At 39.7% G+C, this 23,018-nt stretch overlaps 1 protein-coding gene across 1 annotated transcript in view; it reads right to left on the reverse strand.

Annotated features, from left to right (window-relative positions):
* The window catches only part of NTNG1 (netrin G1), a 317,635-nt gene that overhangs the window by 82,109 nt on the left and 212,508 nt on the right, over positions 1 to 23,018 (reverse strand). The window contains exon 3 of the mRNA XM_024757500.1: positions 5,252 to 5,424. Within this exon, the coding sequence (XP_024613268.1) occupies positions 5,252 to 5,424 (173 nt within the window). The remainder of the gene's footprint in view (positions 1 to 5,251; positions 5,425 to 23,018) is intronic.

Here is a 23,018-nt window from a genome sequence, read left to right on the forward strand (position 1 = left end):
ATGGGGACATTGTAAGGATTTAATGCAAGAAAGTACATAAAGCACTTCACAAAATATAAAAGGCTATGGTAAGCTTAATAAATATTAGCTCTCATTATTATCACTATCATGGTAATTTTTTTTTATCATGGTAATTTTGATTATAGTCAACCAATCGTAAGTGCACATACATTACCAAGAATCTATCTTCATATATATACATACATTATCAAGAAAAGAGCAGCTGATTTTGCATAGGACAGTCTAGGTAGGCTGCATCGAGGAGTTCACATTGAGGAGTAGTCTTGAAAAATGAGCAGAATTTCAATAGAGAGTGAAGAAAAAGGTGATTTGGGGAAAAGAAATGAATTCAGTATCTTGCAATGTTGACTTTGAGATTTTCATAGACAGCTGAAAAAAATGGCCTGGGTTCATTAGAAAGATTCAGGCTGTAATTTGTTTATTAGCATTAAACCAATAGTAATAAGATCTAAAACCACAAGATTAGAGAGGAGTATCAAGGAAGAAAACTGTACACTGAGAATGAAAATTTAAAGCAAGGTAGAAGGGGAGTCTTTGAAGGCAAAGAAATAACAAACAGCAATCTAGGAAGAAAAGTGGGAGAGAGCAGGTTTAGAGAAGACCGATTTGTTCAAACAGGTGTCAGATGGAGTCCACACCCAGTGGAGGACAGAGGAAGTCACTGAACTTTAACCTGAGAAGCCATATAGTGAGATGTACAGTCTTTGGGCTCAAGACACACCTGGGTTCAAACCTTCCTTCTCATTCTGACTAGGTAGCTAAACCTTAAACAAGACACTTTTCCTTAGTAGTCATCAGATTCCACCTCTATAACGTGAAAATAGTAGCATCTACCTTATAAAATTGTTGTGAGTTAAAAATGAACTAATGTGTGTAAAGCACTTAGGAAATTGTCTGGATAATGACATACACATGTACGCCGGGGAAAATATAAATTGGTCAATGCAAATTTGATACCAGAGAAAATAATAGAACAATCATTAAATTACTTTCCATCGCTCAGAGGAGACCTAGATATTGTGTAACAATTCAAGTCGGATTTCTGAACAAATAATGTCAATGTCAGACCAATTTAATTTTCTTTCTTGGAAGAATATTAGACTGTGTAGGTAAGAGGGAAGTAAAAGATTCAATACAGCTGAACTAGCTGGGCTTTTCTCCATGACATTTCTATCAGAAAGCTGAGGAAATTATTTACAGCAGCATGTTCCCAAGAGTGTTTTATAGAAGGTTTTTAAGTGTTCCATGAACAATAAAGTGTGGGAAACACATGATAAAATAGATTACTTATTTTAGGGTTCTCAAATGTTTTTAATAAGGTAATGTGAATATCTAAGAGTCAGTATAATGTATAGCATTTTCCAAACTTATTTGGCCATGGAATTCTTGTAAGGGTCATAGGACACAGTTTGGCAAGCAGAGGTATAGACAGTATTATATTATCTTTTTTGGAATTACTATTCCTAAAGGTTAATTGTTAAGTTTTCAGCATCTATAAGTAGGGATCAGAATTTCAAGAGGGATCAGAATTTTATTTATGAGCTAGACAAGGGGAATCAAGAGAATCATGATTAAGCATGAAGTTGGACAGAGTTTCTATCTACTTGGAAAACAGAAATGAAATTCAAAGGACATTCAAAATAGAATTCTGTCAAAATAGAATGAGGATCAATAGGGAGAAGAAGAAAGATGTCTTATAGATAAAACATAAGCTTTGTAGAAAAATAAGAAATATATTGATACACATACATATGGCTTTAAAGAACCAAGAAAACACACTGAGTCTTCAGTAAAAAGCACAATGAATAAAAATATCATCACAAGAGTTATTACTTCTGCTTCTGCCGAGTCTATTATAATGAAAGGCATAGGGAAATGTGGTGTGTCTCACAGATTGGGGTGGCCGTGTTTTAGAGGGCTGGGGCTCTGTTTTCTTCTCTCCTGGCTCTATATGCTCCATACAAGAGTGGCCTTGGAGCTGCTCCAGAATTTAGGACTTCCAAGCCATAGTATTCCCAGCAAGGTCCCAGTTTAAGGACCTTTTGAGTGATGGGCTGAATGGTTTTCAAGGGAGATCTTAAAATTTCCTGATGTAATGAAGCCTTCCTAGTTTTTATGCTAAGAGTAGGCAGGAACTGATCTTCTTATTCAAAAATCCTGGCTGCTTGAAGTTCTGCTAAATCCAGAGATTATCCAATATGAGTGTTATTTCTAGGCTACTGAAGAGTTGGTGTTGAGGGATCAGAGATTGTAGCCACTCCTTTTTACTTCTTAGGTTTTGCATTCCTGTATTAGGATACAGCATATCCTGAGTGTCCCTGTTAATATCTGACTTGTAATGTACCAACTCGAGTCATGTATGTGTGGGCACGTGCACACGTGAGTGTGTGCATGTATGCATGTGTGTAAGAAAAAGCCAAAATGACAGGAGAATCATAACAGTGCTAGAAGTCCTGAGTTTGGCTTAAATTTCCACACTAAAAATTCAGAGGACTTCCAGGGCAAACAATAGGTAAGAGAGTTGAAAATCTTATCATATGAGAAATGGAACAGATGATGTTAACCTGGACAAGAAAGAAAACTGGGGTTGATATAGAGTTTTAAGACTTAAAAAGAAAAAGTGGTTGGAAATTAGGAGACACTCAATATTGATGTTAAGAAATAAGTTTTATGACAATTAAAACTGTCCAATAATTGACAAGTCTGCCTTATGAAAAAAAGCCTAAAAATAAAATTATTTTTGAACACTTATTTTGTGGTAGGTGTTATGCTAAACACATCACATGCATTTGCTTATTCACTTCTCTCAAAATCCTTATGAGGTAAGAACTGTTATTATCCTCACAATACAGATGGGAAGCCAAGTGTTAGAGAGGTTAATATTGATACTTTACTTTTTCAAGGTCACTGAGCTAGTGAATGGACAAACAGGTATTTGATTCTGGAACCTGTGTACTAAACCACTTAATTGCCTACTTCCATCCTTGGACATTTGCAAGCAGTCTGATGTGGCAGAGATTTCTTTAAAGGGGTTCTTTCCATTGCAAGACTGGACCATTGCAGGTTATCTTAAAATCTTCAATCTAGCTTCGGCCATATTGAGGATTGAAACGTTGAATTCAACCTCCTTGGCCATTGTGTCCATCTGTCACCTTCATATTTTAACAGAAATGGGGAAAAGTCTAGAGAAGGCCAAGAAAAACTAAGGGATGGATAGACAATAGAATCCACATGGACAATTGAAAGAGGTTGCATTATATTAGGGCTATGTAAGCCATTTCCATGGAGAATATAACAAGAAATCCATTCCAGTGAAATAGCTTGGCCGACACAAGGTCCTTCCAGTGAAAATGTCTTGAAATAAGCAAGACTTTGAAGTACAGTCATAGGTAGAAAAAAATGGTGCCGTGTTAGAATAGAAGCCAATGCCTTCAACAGCAGTCTCTCCCAGCTGCCTTTCTAGTAGCCCTGACAAGTTGGCCTGCCCTGAGGATGAGCCAGAATGCCACCAAGTGTTTGTAAACATTGTTCTCTTCCATCCTGTCCCACTAAAGGAGCAGCAGACATCAAAAATGAAATCTGAGTCATTTTCGTTTGAGGAAACCTTTAAACTAAATCTGACAACTGTGGTGATAGGAATTCTAGCTAGTCACAGGGTATGGCAACAAATAACCTCATGAGATTCCTCCTGAATTCACGAGTCTATGGCTCTCAACAATTGAGGAAAGCCCATGGAGTCTCTGTTAATAAAACCGCCTTGAAAAAAAATCATTTCTGCTCAACAGAACTTTATGTATTAATTTTAGGAGCTAGGCTGTCAGTTTTTTCTTTAACACAGAAAGAAATGGAATACCTTCACAAAGGGGGATTTTTTTTTTTTAGCCTTTGACAGATTTTTTTTCCTGCTTCAGAGAAATTTTAACATAATTTCATGCCCCCATTCTTTATGGCCTGTTACTCGGTCCATTACTTTTACATTTAACTTGATAAGGTCCTGGTTCCTGGCTATTAGTTTCTGAGGTTTGGTTTCTCACAGCTGCTGCTTTGAAGTGCCTGATAACATTCTTAGCCTTGCATGGCGCTGGTGGCTCTTCAAGGTCTCATTCCCCCCCCTACTCACTGTCCTGCTGTTTCTGTTACTTCTCACTTGAATGGGTGACCTCACCCTTCTCTACTTTTTTTTTTTTTTTTGCTGTACGCGGGCCTCTCACTGTTGTGGCCTCTCCCATTGCGAAGCACAGGCTCCGGATGCGCAGGCTCAGCGGCCATGGCTCACGGGCCCAGCCGCTCCGCGGCATGTGGGTTCCTCCCGGACCGGGGCACGAACCCGTGTCCCCTGCATCGGCAGGCGGACTCCCAACCACTGCGCCACCAGGGAAGCCCCTTCTCTACTTTTAAGAGAGGTCAAACCTTGGGCTTTTGTGAGTGGCTAATTGGTCCATGCATGGAATTGGGCAATTTATCCTGGAAGTAATTACTTGTCTCCTTGAGAGTGTCAGAACTTGTTTTCCTAGGGATGTTCAGGGATTTCAGAGGGGCACCCACATGAATGATAACGGGGCATCTCTCACGCTTCCTGTGAACACAGATAATGCCTGTGCTCTTTTCACATGCACACAAACATCCCTTTTCTTACTGTGGTCCCTACAGGCCTACAGTCACACTGTTTATCGAAAGGCAGCCTCTCCTAACAGGATACACGCCAGGCATGACATCAACTGCTGGCATTTGGAAAAAGCCCACCATTTCACTGAGCAAAGTCAGGCTGTAGCTAAATTTGGAGAGGGAAACATCTTCTAGACAAAGCCTCTCTTAGGTTACCCAGTATGGGAAATGGGATTGTAAACACTTAGAGAATTTCTGGAAGTAGTTTATGGTTAAAATTAAGTCAGAGTTGGGAGTTTTGAATGCCTTTGTTATTTTAATAGGAAATTAATTTGGGGAAGCAAAAAAAGCAGCTCCTGTTTCATCCACTTAGAAAAAATTTCTCCTGTGGTTTCTATCATTTCCCAACACACTGATGTGAATGTTGGAAGACTGAATTTAACAGATGATCCAAGTGCTAAAATGTGCTTACAAGCGGCAAAATAGGGATGAAAGCTTTAGCTGCATTTTGAAGAGGAATGCGACTCCTGGTAAGAGGAGTGAAAGCACAATTGCAAGTGAAATTGAGAGGAACTCTCAGCTCATCGTGCACAAAATATGGTATTACCGAGCAAAAGTTACTCACAGGTATTTGCAGTGCCTTTGGGGATGGGGAGATACGAGCCTGGACTCCAAGGTCGGCCCTGATAATTCTTCTTGCATTTCCCACAGTCTGGACCTGTAGTGTTGTGCTCACATTCACAGGTCAATTTGCTGTTGTCATACACACACACAGTGGCATGGAGATTACATTTGCACCTAGGCAGAGGAGAGACAAGAGTTCATTAAGTCCAGTTGTCTTGGTGATCACTGAGGCTTTATCCATCTGTCTTCTAGGATTGCGGCTTTCACAGCCCATAGTGCTTGAGGGCTCCCTAAAGACTTAGTAAAATGTAGATTTGCAGGCCTGACCCTCTGAATCTTTTAAACAAGTGTCCTTGGGGGTAGGGGTTGGGGAGGGATTATGATACAGCCTGACCTCATCCCACACTTTGAGGAATCTTAATACAAGTCAGTTAGGTGGGGTCTGATGCTCACCTAAGTAAACTGTGCTCTGAAATCAGGGGTTTCCCAACAGATATCCAAAATATTGCCACTAGTGAGAGGCTTTTCTGTGCTATTATCAAATCTACAATACATCTGGCTTTGAAGAACAATGTCATCTTCTGTTTTTCCTTAAACCAGAAGGACTACTCTTATTTGTTTAAAAAGAAATATAACCATTGAGATAATTTGCTATTCAGGTTTATTTTATAGACCCCAAGCGGTTATAAACAGATGTTCTCATTCTGGGCTCTGAAATGACATTCCTCAGGCAGAAGAGTTTTTCCACGAAGGCCTCTAAGTAACCTGAATAATCCTCAGATTTCCTACTCACATAAAATAATCACAAAGGTTCTCTCATAAATGGGTCAAAGGACTCAGGAAAAAAGACGCTTCGAATACTAGAAAATGAAAACCTATGTGTGGCAGGGGTTTGAGGTCATTAGCCAAGGCCTTCCCTTTGGTGCCTGTGAATAATGCTATAATATATGAGAGGCAACAATGGAATATGCAATTTCTACAAAAATACATTCCCATATCCAAAGTCTCTGACTATAAAACTATAAAGGCCAACTTGATATCTGTTGAGGTAGCAGGTTATAACTTATAAGATACAAAGTACGAGCCACATCCTCTGGAGAAATAAAGCCTAGGTCAACAGAATGTCCATGACCAGAGGGCAGAACAGTGTACGTGGGAAGAGATGTGTCCACACAAAGGAAAGGACCTGATACCCAGACCTGGGGGTAAAGGGCCAAGATCTGTCAGGGTCAGAACCCGAAAGTGTGTGTGTGTGTGTGTGTGTGTGTGTGTGTGTGTGTGTGCGCGCATGTGTGTGTGTGTGCATTTTTAAACTAGTCTGGCCCTTTCTAGGAACTAGGACAAAAATATAGAAAGTCAAGTTTCATAAAAACGAAGAAATATTATAGTGCTTTACATTTGCTTTCTTTTTTGGCAGATGTCATGAATTGGGAAAAGTAACAATACTCTTTCTTAGGTAGGAAAATAAGATTCTTTAACAACTGCTGTTGGTCTCTATAATGTGTGTACAGTAACATCCAGATTTCTTTCTTGTGCACTAATGGTCTGTTTGGAACACTGACCCATACTTACGGCAAGGAAACAAAGGAATGGCTAAGACTATTCCTGAGGGCTGCTGGGCTCTCTTCTAACTAAAAGGTGTAGCCCCTAAAGCAATAGCCACCCACTCAAACCTTCCTGGGTAAGACCAAGCCTCAGCTTCTTCAGGGGTCGACTACACTTCATAGTACTTATAACTACACTCTGCTCTCTGTATAGTTGTAAATTATAATAAGCTGAAAGGCTACCATTTAAACAATACCCATTCAACATCAACACATAAACAGAGTCTTTAACATTCATACAATCTTTTAAAAAGAGAAAAAATTCAGTTAAGTAAAACAGACAGTGTTTAATTATGAGCTAGGTCTTATAAAAATCTCCTACATGCAGGGAGTTACTTGCGTTAAGCTGCTTATTAAAGAATCTTTCTCCTTCCTTCATTAGCACCTTTATTTATGGGTGTGTTTATAAATATGGAAGATGTTAGAAACTTAAGTGATAGAAGCACCAGCTTATACTGATTTAGCACCCTATCTGGTGTTTAAAAATTCCAAATGAGGAAATGAACAATGTGACCCCAAAGAATATGCTGGTTTCATGTGTGAAGACCAAGAATGCAAGTAGTAATTGTAAATTGGATTATATACCTGTAGCTATTAATACTTTCATACTGGTAGTCAGTCTCTGAGTTGTAGGCAATTTCTATTCTAAAGACTTTATATTTGCTGAGAAAATATTTTTTGAATAACAAAAGGAAGTGAAAGAAGAATAAATGAATATTTAGTCTTATTTTTCCCATATTTCTTTCAATTAATGGTTCATTTTCACCTGTCCAAAGATTTTTAATCATTCAAGCCTCAACTCAATTCATTACTCTTTCCTGATATCTATCGTACCTACTGTAGACACCCTATCTCTCTAAGCTTCCGATTCCCTTAAAAGCTTCTGTGTGTTCGGTTTGGTTGGTTGTTACTTAAGGCTCTTTCTGCTTTTAGAATTTTTACTCATTGCATCTCTCTCATCTTAAGGAAGAAAAATATCTACTTTGTACCCTAGTCTTCTTTTCTTGCTACCACTTTAACACTCTCCTTCCCCTTCTTGAGTTTTCTACACTTGCCATCTCCTTTTTCTCATCTCCCACACACTCACTGTTTTCAACTAACCACAACCTCTCTTGCCAAGACCACCCATGACCTCTTGGTGAAAATGTAATGGATTTCCTTCCTTGCTTTATCTATCTCCTTAGGGGATTTGACTCTGTGGGACCACTCCACTTCCCCTGACACACTCTCCCCACTGGATTCTCAAGGTCATTTTCAGAACCCTCTTCTGTTGTTCTCTTCATGTGCTGTTCTTTGGGGTCTGGATCAGCATAGTCAGATTAAGTGACTCTCCTTGGGCGCTCTTATCCAGGTTGTTCCTTCAATTTCCTCTGTGGTCCTCAACTACTTTTGAGTTATAGGCAATCTAAAGCAAATTTGCATCATTTTTTTCCCCTAGAAAAAAGTAAAAACATGCAAAATAAACTCAAACAATGGGAAATATTTTAGGAGATTCAGATTTTCTGTTACCCATAGGAATCCACAGAACTCTCTCCTTCCATTATCACTAGGTGAAGATCACCTGCTCAACATGTGGATAAGTCCTGGTGCTGTAACGTCCATCACGGATCTCTCTCCTGAACATGTCAAATCCAGCATATCCCAAACTGAATTATTTGGCTTCCCTCCCCCACCTACTCATCCTTCTGTGTTTTCTTTCTCAGTACATGGCATCACCTTCTAGTCAGCTGGTCAAGAATGACCACTCCCACTCCCTTTCCTATCACATCTAATTTGTCTTTACTCAGTCTCTCACCCAGTTCTGAAATTCCTCCTCCTCGATAACTCTCAAATACATACAGTTCTAGCCATTGCCACATCCCTGTGGACAGCATCATCATCTTTGATCTGGCTTATTACAATGGCTTCTATAGAGACCTTTCTGCCTCCTCTCATGCTCTTCTTTAGCCCAATCTCATCACAATAGTCAAAACGATCATTCACACAAAAATACCTGGGTCACCTTGGCTCAGAACCATTGACAAATTTCCCTTTATTCTCAGAATAGAGTCCAAGCTCTCTAACATGGCCTACAAGTCCCTTTGAAATCGATCTCTTGTTCTTTCCCCATTATTATTTGCACCACTACCAATTCTACAATTAGTTCTTGAAACTTTGCCTTTGCGTAATCTTTTAAGCTGTTCCTTATGCCTAGAACATAACTCTACCTCTTTTACCTGCATAATTTTTACCATTCAGATGTCAACTTGGAAATCTCAGTGTCTGGCTCCTAGGTGACATTCAAAAACCATCTGCTGATTAACTATCTGAATCCTTCTCTGACCCACCAGAATGCCTTTCCTAGCTCCTCTGACATGAGGTAAGGCCAGCCACAGGATGAAGTCCACACTATCTTTGCTCTAGACTTAGGCTGTATTGTAATTGTTTATTCTTCTGTCACTCTCACTGGAGTGTAACCTCCTGGGAGCAGCAGTCATATTTGCCTTATTTATTGTAACATCCCTAGCACGGGTCAAGCTACTTGGCACATAATAAGTGTTTAAAAAATATCTGACAAATAAACAAGTGACTAATAAACAACTAAACTTCCTGAAAGCAGGGACTTCATGTGCCTGTTCTACTATGATGAATACAGCAATGGACTAAGAATAGAGAATTAACAGGCATTGTACTAAGTCAAACACTCCATGATGTGTGCTGAAAATTGCCCTCACCACTGGTTTTCATAACTAACCTTATATTGGGCAAAGGGAACTCTAAAATTGGTGAGACCTTGTAAACTGAATTTAATTTAATTTAAACTCCAGAGGATTTGCCAAATGTCTGAAAGCTAACGCAAGAGCTATCCTAAAAAGATGCCTAAAAGACCTAGGAGAAGAACGCAACTTAGAGGAGGGATAAAAACAGCTTAGAGGAGAGCATTTAGGTAGCATAATTGTTCTGGAGTGTGCATCTTTTAGTTTCAATTTCTTCCTGTAAGGATGGCCACCCTGGGTCAGCTAAAGTTTGGTAGAGTGCTGCTTGAGTGCTGGCTACAGCTCTAACTTCGTAAATCTGCTGACCTAGCTCGGCTCCTGGACTGTCTTTCTTCAGTCATTGTGACAACTGCTGTGCCAGGGCTGAGCTTGTGAAAGTGGACGTTGAGGTACAACGTCATTGGCCTGTATTTGGAAACGGCTCCCTTTCATTTTCCACAGCTCAGTTTATTCTCATCATCCCATTCCAATCAGACACTGAAATCCTTTATTTAGAGCGCTTGCCAGAGTGGCTTTTCCTCCAACGGAAAAAAAATGTATTTCACAATGCTGGGAGATCGCTCTCAATTCCTGGTGTTATGAACTCCGGCCTTGTGATGGGGTGGAAGGCAGACTCCCGTGACATCCACTCATCTCTGACAGATTCATTATCCATTTCCTTGGCCATCCAGCTGCCACGTTTGCCATCACATTAGGTGGGGGAGGAACTGTACAAGTGGAGATCTAACAGGCTTCGCTAGCAGTCACAGATCTGATGTTCTGGAGAGCTGAGCCTATTCACCGATTCTGTTTACATGTATAGAACACATACCAAGACACTGCAGATAGAACTAATTGACTTGCTTGTACCTCAAAGATCCACTTGTGTGTAAGCAACAAATTGCACACACTGTCAAATAAGGGCATTGCTAAGACAGACCTTTAAAAAAAAAAGTGAGCTCTATTCTGTGATGCAAACTTAATGAAAACCAGTGTGTTCTTGCTTTTAACCAGGTCTGCACTTCCTGTATTTTAGTGAGCAGCTGTCACAAGTCAATTTAATCTTGCTTATAAAAAGGCTCCAACATTTAGATCTGTGCCACCTGCCAGTAGGTATGAAAAACCCATCTAGTCTGCCTGTTTTTTTTTTTTTTAATAACTTAATATATTTATTCTGGGAAGCATGCTATCCACCAGAGTTTCCTGTGAGTTAGAGGTCTGTACATGTAGTCTATTGTAGTGTTTCAAATAAAAGTACCAAGACAAAGAAGTTTAAAACTGGCCTTTTGTGAAACAAAACTGGAAGGGAAATCAGGCTTGCTGCTTTTTGGCTACTTTTATGCCATAGGAGGATCTACCCTGAAGTGAATGAAGTTTAAGTATCAGGCGGCCCTTCAAAAACTTGAGAAGGACCCTAACAATGTGTTCATACAGTCATATGCTTTTATATTATTTTCACCAATAAGATATTATTATATTTTTTAATTAATGAAGGTTTTTCCTTAATAAGCCCCCTTCCCAAAGGGCATACATTTCAGGCACTACAAAACCTGGATCAGGTTTGCCTTCCTTGGGTCGGCACTTGCTATACAAATACTCGTAGAAAACAAGTTAGGACAAATATCAGGCATTTGGAGATGTCTTTTTCAAAAGGTGACAAATTATAAAATGCCTCTCACATACTTCTTCTCCCTCTGCAGCCCCTTGACCTTTCTCTTTTCACTTTGACACATGAATTTTCAATTTCTACTTCAATACATTATTTGAAATGGGAGACTTGCGGCAAAATGACTTTGAGATTATGAGTTATATGACACTGAATCAGACAGCCTCGGCCACTTATTTGCTGTGAAGCTATGAATGAGTGATTTAACGAAGAAATAAACAGAGCTAACCTTGACTAAATACTTCCAAGCACCTGGCACTGTGCTAAGTGCTTTTTGCATATTTCACACATTATTTCATATAAACTACAAAATAGTTACATGGAATTAGCACTATTAATAATTATAGATGATGCATTTGAATATTGAGGGACTAAGAAATCCAAGTCTCCCAGGCAGTATGAGCTGGAGCAGGGATTCGAACTACAGGCAGTTAGCCTTTAGAACTCAGCTCTTACCAATGCAGAAGTCATGCTGTCTTCCTGAGTATGGCCAGGCTTCAGCTGCCACAGGGACAATAAATGAATGTGTTTCAAGAACAGTTTTGGGGACTGAATGAGATTATCCATGCATACACTTAGCATAATGTCTGACAGAAAGGTATTAATAAGTGTTAGTTTCAATTATTATTATTATTTCTACTGTCACTATTGTTACCGCTGCTACTGGAATGGGCTGTCTGCTTCATTCCATAAGCTTTAATTAATAACAAATTCTATGGATAACACTGTGACAGGTCTCATGCATTCAAAAAGAAGACGACATAGAGTCCTAATCTCCAAGAACAAGCCATCTGTTGAGTAAAGGAGATGAAACATACATAGACTAAATACAGACCACCAAGACTGAATACTCTATTTAATCATGACCATATAGGAAATTAGGGTAGTAACACTGAGTCATCTCTACATTGATAAGGACGTATTTGTACTAAACAGTCAGAGATACAGCCCCTATCATTTAAGGCAGGTGGAAAAAAAAAATCAACACTTACCAAAGCCCACTATAGACCTGGAACTGAATAGATGCTTTACGTATGTTATTTCACCTCAGCCTCATCACCACTTTGAGAAGGAGGAATAAGTATCTGTGATTTACAGATGTGGAAAGTGTGGCTGAGAGCAGTAAAGTAACTTGGTCAGAGAAACATGCTGCTGGTAAGTGGTAGCCAAGAGTCAATTCCAAAAGCTGGGCTCCTTCTAGGACATCACTTTATTTGAGGAAGAACAAAGCAAACTGGTTCAGAGGAGAAGTAGACCCATGGTCTAAACAGCGTATTAAGACATTCTCTAACACTTGCTAGTCAAGGTGTGGTCCGTGGGCCAGTAGCTCTGGGAATCACCTGAGGGCTTGTTAAAATCTCAGGCCTCCCCCAGGCTGTCTGAATAAGAATCTGGATTTTAACCAGATCTCTAGGTGATTTATGTGCACAGCAAACGTTGAAAAGGACTGCTGAGCTCACCAGTGTGTCAAAGTCCTGCTGAACAAGAAAACTAAAATCCTGGGGGTGATCCTTCTGCACACCTTCTCCCTTCCACCATATTGTGTGGAAATCTCTGACCTAAACCTGACCAACACTAAGGTTCTATCTGTACTCACAAACTGAATATATATATATTATGATATATAATATTATATATAATATATAACTTATAATTCAACAATAAAATGACAAATAACCCAATTAGAGAATGGATGAAGGATCTAAACAGATACTTCTCCAAAGAAGATACGTGCATATGGACAGTAAGTACAAGTAAGCACATAAAAAATGTTCAATATCATTAGTCATTAGAAAAAATACAAATTAATATCACAATGAGATACCACTTCACATCCACTAGGATGATTATAATTAAAAAAGATGGACAGCAGCAGATGTTGGCAATGATGTGTAGAAATTGGAACCCGTGGGATAGGGAGGGTGGAAGGGAAGGAGACGCAAGAGGGAAGAGATATGGGAACATATGTATATGTATAACTGATTCACTTTGTTATAAAGCAGAAACTAACACACCATTGTAAACCAATTATACTCCAATAAAGATGTAAAAAAAAAAAAAAAGAAAGAAACTGGAACCCTCACGTATGGTTGGTAGGAATGGAAAATTGTGCAGTCACTTTGGAAAACAGTCTGGTAGTTTCTCAAAAAGGTAAACATAAAGTTACCACATGACCCACAAATGTTCATGGCAGCTTTATTCATAATAGCCAAAAAGTGGCAACAACCAAAATGTCTACCAACTGATGAATGAATAAAGATGTAGATAACAATAGGAAAAACACAAAGTAATGAAGTACTGGTACATGCTACAACATGGATAAACCTTGAAAACATGCCAAATCAAGGAAGCCAGACACAAAAGGCCACATGATATGTTTTCCTTTGTATGAAATACCCAGAATAGGCAAGTCTATACAGACAGAAAGCAGATTTGATTACCAGGAGCTGGGGAGAGGAGCAAATAGAGAGTGACTGCTAATGGACAGTCATTTTAGAGTGATGAAAATATTCTGGAATTCGATAGTGATGATGGCTGCACAACTTTTTGAATATACTAACACCCACTGAATTGTGCATTAAGGAAATGAAAAAATAAACTAAATGAAATAGGGCATTTATCCAAAAGAGACTACAGAAAACAATGGATAAGAGTTTGGGCTCTGGGGTTATGTAGTATAGCGTTAGCAGGAGCCTTAGGCAACTTCCTCAAGTTCAGTTTACTCCTCTGTAGAATGAGGATAGTAAAATACCTACCTTAGGGGTTGTTGGGAGGGTTGAATGATACACTGTGATGAAGCAGAAACTGCTAACTGATCTTTGTTTTTCCACACCGGAACAGTTTTAACTGGGCATATGGTCACAGGCATAAAGACTACATTTCCCAGCACTTCCTCTAGCTAGGTGTGGCCATGTGACTACATCCCAGCCAATGGCATATTATCAGGAGTGGTGTCTGTGACACTCCTGTTGGGCCTGCACTCCTTTCCCATTTCTCATTTAGTTCCTGGAACATGCACAGGGTATTGAGTCACTCAGACCATGTGGACTTTGGTAGTGGAACCAGGGTCCTCAGACAATCCCCTGCAGTCAGAGGAAGGTGGGTCAAGGTGAGTGTATGGAGCAGAGCCACCATACCAGCTCTGGAGCACCAACCTCCCAAATGCAAGGAGATAGAAATAAACTTCTACTTTGTCTAAGGCACTGTTAATGTCAGTCTTTCTTACACACATCTGAAAGTATATCTGAAAACAGCACCTCATATGTAATAAGCACTTAATAAATATAAACTATTACTATTATCATTTGTATTTTTAAGCACAGTCTTATAGCAAAAGGCTGGATCTTCAAATATCAAATGGGGCTGGTCTGATCCTAATCCCACTAGAAAAGAGAGGGCTCCAACTTTTCCAGCATTCTACTACCTCTTCCTTCATTAATTAAATCTAAAGTCTCATGCTACTGATCACTGGTAAGCAAAAATGTTTTCAGAATATGTGTATTTATAAGCTATGCAATGGTCAAAGTTCAGTGTGAAATAGATATCTGCTTATAATTTTTTGAAAGCAGTGACACACCAACAGACCAACAAAGAGGCGGAACATCCGACTTGTGTTTGGATTCCTGTATTATGGGAGAAGCATAAATGAAAGAAGTGGTGTTAGGACTCTAGGAAGCCACCCTGCAAATACAGAGGGCAGGTTTCCATATGGCTCTTGAGCTCATTCTTTCACAATATATTGAGTTCCTGGTTGTTGGGGGCCCTGGTTGATGGGGGCTCCACTCTCCTAACCTTTGTTCTTGGAAGAATTATTTTTGAGAACCGAATGGTATAAACTTATTTTTTTTGAAGCAGAGAAATGTACTGTTATACAGTTTTCTCTGGGAGTGTAAAATAAAAACTGAGATCTTGATCAGCTCTTCATTGACTCTGGGATTCTAAAATGATCTTTTAAAAAAATTTATATAAGGCAATTGGTTTGCTCCAAAAATTGATGGAAAAAGGACCAGAAAGCCTTCTTACACATTTTGCAATACATGACTTAGACATCCTTATGGCACTTTTAAAACTCTCTAAAAGTTCCATTTAAACCTTACTTGAGACTTTAAACTTACTCACAGTGAAGCATCAGATTACATGATTCACTAAACTGCTGGTTCTTGTATATAATATTAAAAATAGTCCCTTTCTATTTCTAAAGCTTGCCAGGGAGACAAGAGTACCATGACTATAAAATAAAAATAGGAGCTTATCAATTTGAGATAATGCATTGTCCAAGATTGGAAAGGGTATATGATGGTGCTCTGTGACCCGTTTACTACACCCAAGAGAAATCTGGTTAGACAAGAGGGGCCAAAAGATAAAAGGCATAGCAAGATAATCATCGCAATCCAGACTGTCACTCTTCTCTGCACAACCAATCAGTCTGAAGACTGGCAGGTAAAGAGCTTGTTAAATTAAAACTCAACTAATCCAAGACCAATTAGCAATTAATAGACGATCCTAGATGCTTAATAAGTGCATAGTAAACCATTCTAATTCTTTTTGAGAAAACAGAAAATCTAGGGGTCTCCAATCCTAGAAATACAAATGATCACTGTTCAAAGAACCAGATTCTATAAGACAGATAGGGCAACATGGTATTAAGAGCTTGGACTCTGGACATGAAGGGGCTGAGTTTAAGTCCTAGCTCTACCATGAGCCTGTTGGGCGTCCCCAACTGAGTGTCAGTTTCCTCACCTATAATATGGATTACCGTTAGTAACTATAGTATAGGATTGCTATGGAGATTAAATGAAATAGTCCACATTAAATGTGTATCACAGATTGTGGTAGATAGTAAGTATTCAATAAATATTAGCTATTATTATAGCTATTATTATAGAGAGGAATGGCAAATTCATGGTTATCTAAAAGTCCTTCACATTCCCTTCTCTCTTGCCTTCCTCTATAAAACATGTGGGAAAACTAAAACACTGATTTTCCCAGACTGCCCTTCCTCTGGGGTTGGCCGAATTAGGTAGTTCTGACAAATGAGATGTGACCAGAAGTCACTAGGTAGGGTGTTCAGGGAAGCTTTTCAAAAAGGACAGCTTGAATGGAATCATTCCTTTGGCTTTTTGCTCCTTTCTCTTTGCGCTTTCCTCCTGTTCTGTTGTCTGGGGTCCAGACGGAAATGCTAGAGGGACTTAAAGCTTTGCAATCATAAGAATGGAAGTTCTGCTTAACGACAGGTAACTAGGAGGCTAGAAGGAAACCAAGGCCAGACCATGTCCTCACACACTATGTGAGCCCCCAGCAACTGACCTCCCCATGTCCTCTTGCATGCAGAAAACAAGCCTCACCCTGTTTAAGACATTCAGCCTTCCTCTTTGGGAAAACTGAATATATTCCTGATATAAGAAGCAATTATAAAGATTGTTGACGTGCTCAAGTTATGTTCACACATACTTGTGCATTCTGTGGTTTATAGTAACCAACTAAGATTTCTTTCTTTTTTTTTCTTTCTAGAACCACAAAAGTGAAATATTTTTTTTCACTTATTTTTTAAATTCCAATTTGATGTGAACTATACCATGATAATTTCTTATATACTTCTTTGTATTAAAAAATATAATTCTCCTCTTGGAGAAATTGGGACATAAGAAAAATAGGGCAGGAATAAACCTAAAGTTCTCTTGTGCTCTGCAAAGCCACAGAGTTCAGTAAGGCTCTGCTGCGGCACTGAGCCATCTGACACTGTGGGATTCCTTCATCAGGTTGGATTGTCAGGTAAGTTTTTGAGATCTCTTAAATATGTATACTTATCCACTTAAAAAGGTCTTATTTCTTCAAATGGTTACCTTAGAGTCTGATTAAAAATAGATCAGGCTGAATAAATAGCTTTATGACTAGAAATAAAAGTCAAATCTGTGCAAAAGGATACACTACAGCAACCTTATTCTATACTTTTACTTTTCACTACAAAATTTGAGAGGAAATTGAATTAGATTCCCATGGGTGGTATGGAAAATTGGGGGTAATAGCTTTCTTCTAATTCTTTTTCTGAGAAGTAAAATAACATCCAGTAGAGAAGAATGCACCTAGCAAAGCCTTTGGCTTTTTCCCCTTATTTGGTGGCCTACTTTTGTTAATAAGCCTTGGAAAAGTTGAAGTTTAAAGACAAAAAAATAAATAAATAGAGAGAGGTAAAAGAAAAAAGACCCGCCCACTAAAAGAGCATGATCTTACTTGCTATGACTGATGACCTGAACTGTTTCACTTACGATTAGAAACAAGGGCTTTAAAGCAAAGAAACAAAGAACTCTGAGAATATAAATGAAGCACAGCAACGAGTTCTGAAAAGATCCATTAGATAGGATATGGTCAGGAAAAAGTAACTAGATAGTACTGATACTGTCACAATCACATCCAGTCTTTCCATCGATACGGTTAAATCTTCAGAGATAGGGTCTGTACCAAATGTGTGAGAATATTTTAATGAGAAATGAAATTTAAAGTAATTTAATATGGATCAGGGTCATATTTTAGAGTCAAATGATATATGATCAAGAGACCTGGACACAATCCCTAACTAGCTGATTTATTTTTGGTGAATTAAACTGGCTTCTGTGACTCATTTCTTTGAAAGGTGAAGGATTTGGTCTGTGTTTGAAAAATGCCCTACATTGGTTGCCTGACTGACCCTACCTTCTGGCAATATCTAAACTGTGGTGGGTATGCCTGTGTTTTTGCACACCCCAAATCCCTTCTTGTAACAACCCTTTGGCACCATCCTTCCTCATTCTCAGGCTAAGAGGATCAGGTGGGGGATTCCAACTTGCAGCTCCAAGGGTGAGCAGAGAAGCTGGGCTCAGCCTACCAATCCATCCTATCTTCTTGGACACAATAATTCAAGGATGGGAACATGACTCAATCCCTTAGAAAACTGGTCCTGGGGATTTTGCTGAGCTTATAGGAGTAAGAATTCTTTTTCCTTATAGTATTACTACACTGGTAGTAGGTAGCCTGGAGCTGCTCATGGCCGTCTTGGCCACAACATGGAAAATCTCGGCTTAAAATAAAGCCAGGACAGAGGAGAGCAAAACTAAGAGACAGAAATAATATCCTGATGACTTTGTATAGCCCATGCTGCCAGCTTGTCCGAATCTAGCTGTGTCCTGGATTCCTATGATGAGCCAAAATAGTCTGTATTTGCTTAAACTAGTTTGAATTATTTTCCTGTTACTAGCAACCAAAAGATCCTAACCCAAAACACCATGTTACTTTTCCATGACTTCACCACCTCCTGAGCTGACTGAACTAGACTGGATGTAAGACCCCAAAGCAGTCATTACATACATTGATCAACAACCCAAAATTTACGGTCTAGCTTGAAAAGATGAGCTGGGCCAACCAGAATTTTCTGTCAAGGATTTAGAATTGGGAAATGGAGAAATGTTATCACCAGGAGGTGGGCATCAGAATATGCTAGATAATTACAAAGTTCATTCCAATTCTAACCTTACACAATTCTTATTAAAAGTTTTTTTGTTGTTGTTTGTTTTTTATAGAATGAAGTGATTTTTTTTTTAGACATCTTTATTGGAGTGAAATTGCTTTACAGTGGTGTGTTAGTTTCTGCTTTATAACAAAATGAATCAGCTATACGTATACATATATCCCCATATCTCCTCCTTCTTGCGTCTCCCTCCCACCCTCCCTATCCCACCCCTCTAGGTGGTCACAAAGCACCGAGCTGATCTCCCTGTGCTATGCGGCTGCTTCCCACTAGCTACCTATTTTACGTTTGGTAGTGTATATTCACTTCACTTTTTAAGTTAAGGTGAAAAGTGCTGTATTTTGGAGTTAGAAAACATCTGGATTTGAATATTACGTTGATCACTTTTAAACCGTTTGACCTTAGGCTAGAGACTGCTTCTCTAAGACTGGTTTCTCATTTGTAAAACAGAGATGACGATGAGTAACTTCATTTGGTTTTACTTTGACTTTTGAATGAGAGAGCATGTCAAGTGCCACCACAGATGGCTCATGACTAGGTTAACTTCAAAAATTTTAGTCCCCACTTGACTGTCGTCATCAATCATTATGTTCAGCAAACATTTGCTGAACACTTACAATATATAAGACTCTGTGGCTAAGATTTTATTATTTCTGAGCATTGAACCATTAAAAAAATCAAGAAAAACAGAACAAGCAAAACTTCCAATTGAACAATATCCACAGAAAGAAGGGACCTGTTGTCTTAGCTACCCCAGGGTCACTAGGTCTTCTCATTCTTGTTTTGTATTTAACAGAAGGATGAGAAGAAGCTTTGGTGGACCGTGAGGACCTGCAGTGTGGAGGAGAGGGACCAGGACTGTGGACTTCATGAGGGTAGGCAATGGGCAGGGCTAAATCCCAGCTCCTGAATGGAATCCTTCATGGTGCCTGGCGGGCAGTAGGCTCTTCATAAATATTTGTTGGAAGAATCACCCAATCCCATACCCTCACTGTGGAAATGTGGAAACACAGGATCAGAAAAAATAATAACAATAACAAATAAGCTAGTATTTTTGAGCTTATTCTGTGTTTAAATGCACATTCAAATGATGCATTTTTCCTAATGGTGTTTTATTTCATCTATACAACTTTGTGGGAGAGAGATAGGCTGGTATCACTATCTTCACTTTACAGATGAAGATAAAACTCAGATGGAGATTGTTTACATGTAGGATATAAAACCAAACTTGTTTTAATATGGAAACATAATGGTTTAGTTTTTCTCCACACACTTCCCTGCCTCCCTCTCCCTGAATCCCACTAGCAATACGTAAAACAAAGTAAGCCAACATTTTTTCTTCAAGTGCTTAAATGCTGAGCTCTTTCTACCCTGCTTTTCGTTGCCAAAGACTTCAGCTCTGGTTTGAACAGGTTATCAGAATCATTTGATAGGAACGAACAGAGAAGGGGAGAGGGTTCTGGGTAAGAAAAGATAAAAAGTGTGTAACAAAAGCATCACTACCCCTGCAGACAGCAGACGGTTCCCCCACAGCCAGCTTCCTGGTCTCTTAGCTCAATGTGCTTGGTGCTTGGCCAGCAAGTTGAACAAACTAGAGGTGGATTACCTTCCCAGGAGCAACCTTCAGCCAATGAGGGCTGAATGCTTGAGGAAAAATACTCCAGTTTCCTTGCCTCTCGAGGAGAAAGCTCTGAAAACAGCAACTTTATTGACTTTCCTTCCTGCTCTACTTATTCCTCATTCCCTCACAGTGCTTTCTGGAACTATTTCCCAAATACACTATTTGCATCCAAATCCTTGTCTCGGGGGTGGGGAGGAGGAGAAGCTCAGAACTAGCAAGACAGAGGGAAGGAGCCAGAGAAGAATTTCTAGACTGCAAGATAGACCACAGGAAGGGACACTATTAGATTGTTAGGTCGAAGACCTCAGCAATCAATCACCTGCCTTCCCAGGAGTAAGGAGTTCCCAATACCTATTTTCTGTCCGTTAGTCCTTTAGTCAGTACGTGGAAGGGATCGAGTTTTGTTCTTTATGTAACAGGGTTTCACTGATTGACTGCCTTTCCCTAGGGTTCCTGAAATCCTCCTGGGGTGTTCAGAACCCTGCAGCTCTAGAGGCTAACTGATCAAGCCTGAGGACTCTCTAGAAACAAGATGTTAGTTAGTGAAATACCCTCATTATATACACAACTTGTCCAAATGCAGTAGGATCCAAACTTCTGTCTCTCAAGTCCAAAATGCCTCAGTTTGGACTCTGGCTCTACTACTCGCTTGCAGTGTGACCTTGGGCAGGTTACATAACTTATATGCCTCAATTTCCTCATCTGTGAAACTGGATAATGATAATACTTAACTCATAAGGCTCCTATGAAGAATAACATATTATCTTCAAAGCATTTAAAAACAGTGCCTGGCACATAGTAAATGTTTATTAACCTTATCGTCATCCCCATCGCTATCATCATCTTTACTATTTTTGTTGTTGTCTTGGTTGTGGAAAGGAAAGCTAAAAGGGCAACAGAGAAAGCCCAGGCTCTCTCTGACTTCTGGAGTTCTATATAACACTAGTGATAAATTATCACACAAAGCGTTTTTGGGTACACCTGGTTAACAAGAGAGCTTAAGCTTTTACCAGTGACACTAATATTTTTTTCTCTCTTACAAATTGTGTACTTTGGACACTATTTTAAACTTTCAGGTGCTTGAGCCAAACCTGAAAAATGCTGCTGATCCCTAAAGAACACACTGGAGGCAGGGGGTGAGGATATGTCATCTGAAACTGAGGTGGAAGGTTCTGGAAGCCTTACAGGCCCCCGTTCCTTAGACTCCATAGAGATGGCCATAGAAATGAAGTGACCTGTGCTTTGTCTAATAAAATCCACATGATGGTGACAATAACTGTCACAAGGCAGTCTTGGGCCTTGAGGTTTCCCCTCATTTGAAGGCCTGCCCGAAGAGCAGGGCTGCAACAGAAGCAGATCAAAACCGCCTCTCCTGCAGGACTGGAAATATCAGATGCAGAGTGTGGTGTAGCCTCTTAATCCACAGGGTAGCAAAGTAAAGGTCAATTACCTCACTTAGAGGAATGAAAAGCATGTAGTAAAAGTCAAATAGATATGCCATTAGATACTATATTTCAAGCACAAAAACGAGGATTTTCTCTTGCAGGGTTATATTTAATGCACTGGTAAACACAAGAGCTTTAAGACAAAGAGTAAGATAGGAGGCTGAGAGTGAATCTGCCCGACAGAGTGCCCTCTGTTCGATGGAGGTGTCTGTGTGGGACTGTGCGGTCACCATTGATTGGTGTCAGGACCCTGCCCGGGAGCAAGCAGGCTGGACCCACAACCTGCTAGGCAGCACCAGGAGGAACAGGTGCTTCTTGTGGTGGCTCTAGGGATTTAAGCCTGTCAGAATACTCTCAGCTGTGCCAGACTAGCCTCTCTGTCTCTAGTCTGTCCTGATCTGTGAACCTGTACCTTGGGCTTTTCTCCTTCCCCGGCATTCTACTCACGGTCCTGACGTTGGTAGGGCCCCCAGTTCTGCTCTCTCGCAATGCTGCCTTCATTTAATAGCCTTATTCCCAATTCCTGGGGCTGTGACTCTTCATTCCAAGGCTGTTCCCCCGCCTCATGTACCTCAGGTTCTAATCTCTACTTTTAACTAGGAGTGTTGTGTGTTCCACCTGGTCTCTTCATTTGTTGGTGATTAGACTTGGTATTGAACCCTGATTTTTTCATTCTGATCACTTCCAACCACTGGTTCTTTAGGAAGGGCTCTTTCTCCTAAAGCAATCACCTTTATGTCTCTGGATTGATCTTCTCCCCTAGCTATGCCCTCAGTTTTTCACCTCATCAGAAACATCCTTAAGGGTCACAGGCAATGTGCTGAGAGCAGAGGAGGGGGCGGTGTGCTTCCATTACTGACATCGTCACTCTCTGTGAACCTGGCATTATTTCACCTGTGTCTACTGGCCACCACTTAAGAAGCTGTGTAACTTCAGGGATGTTGTTTAATTTCTCTGAGCTTCAGTTTTCACAGAAGCATTCAAAATAATTCCATTTTTCATTTTTTTAAAATAAGCATTTATATTAAATGGGGATATTCAGTAGAGAATGCATCTTAATATTTATTGAAGTTGCAAAACTGTCATTTGGGGGCTCTGCCAGAAACATCTGCAATGGATTATATCTGGTTGGCAAAATCTTCCTTGGTTCTGGAAAGCACCCTTTGGTGAGCTTTTCATTCATGCAATGGAATGCA

The sequence above is a fragment of the Neophocaena asiaeorientalis genome, unplaced genomic scaffold (genome assembly GCF_003031525.2).
Source record: "Neophocaena asiaeorientalis asiaeorientalis breed wild unplaced genomic scaffold, Neophocaena_asiaeorientalis_V1.1 scaffold1037, whole genome shotgun sequence".
In the NCBI taxonomy this organism is placed as follows: Eukaryota; Metazoa; Chordata; class Mammalia; order Artiodactyla; family Phocoenidae; genus Neophocaena; species Neophocaena asiaeorientalis.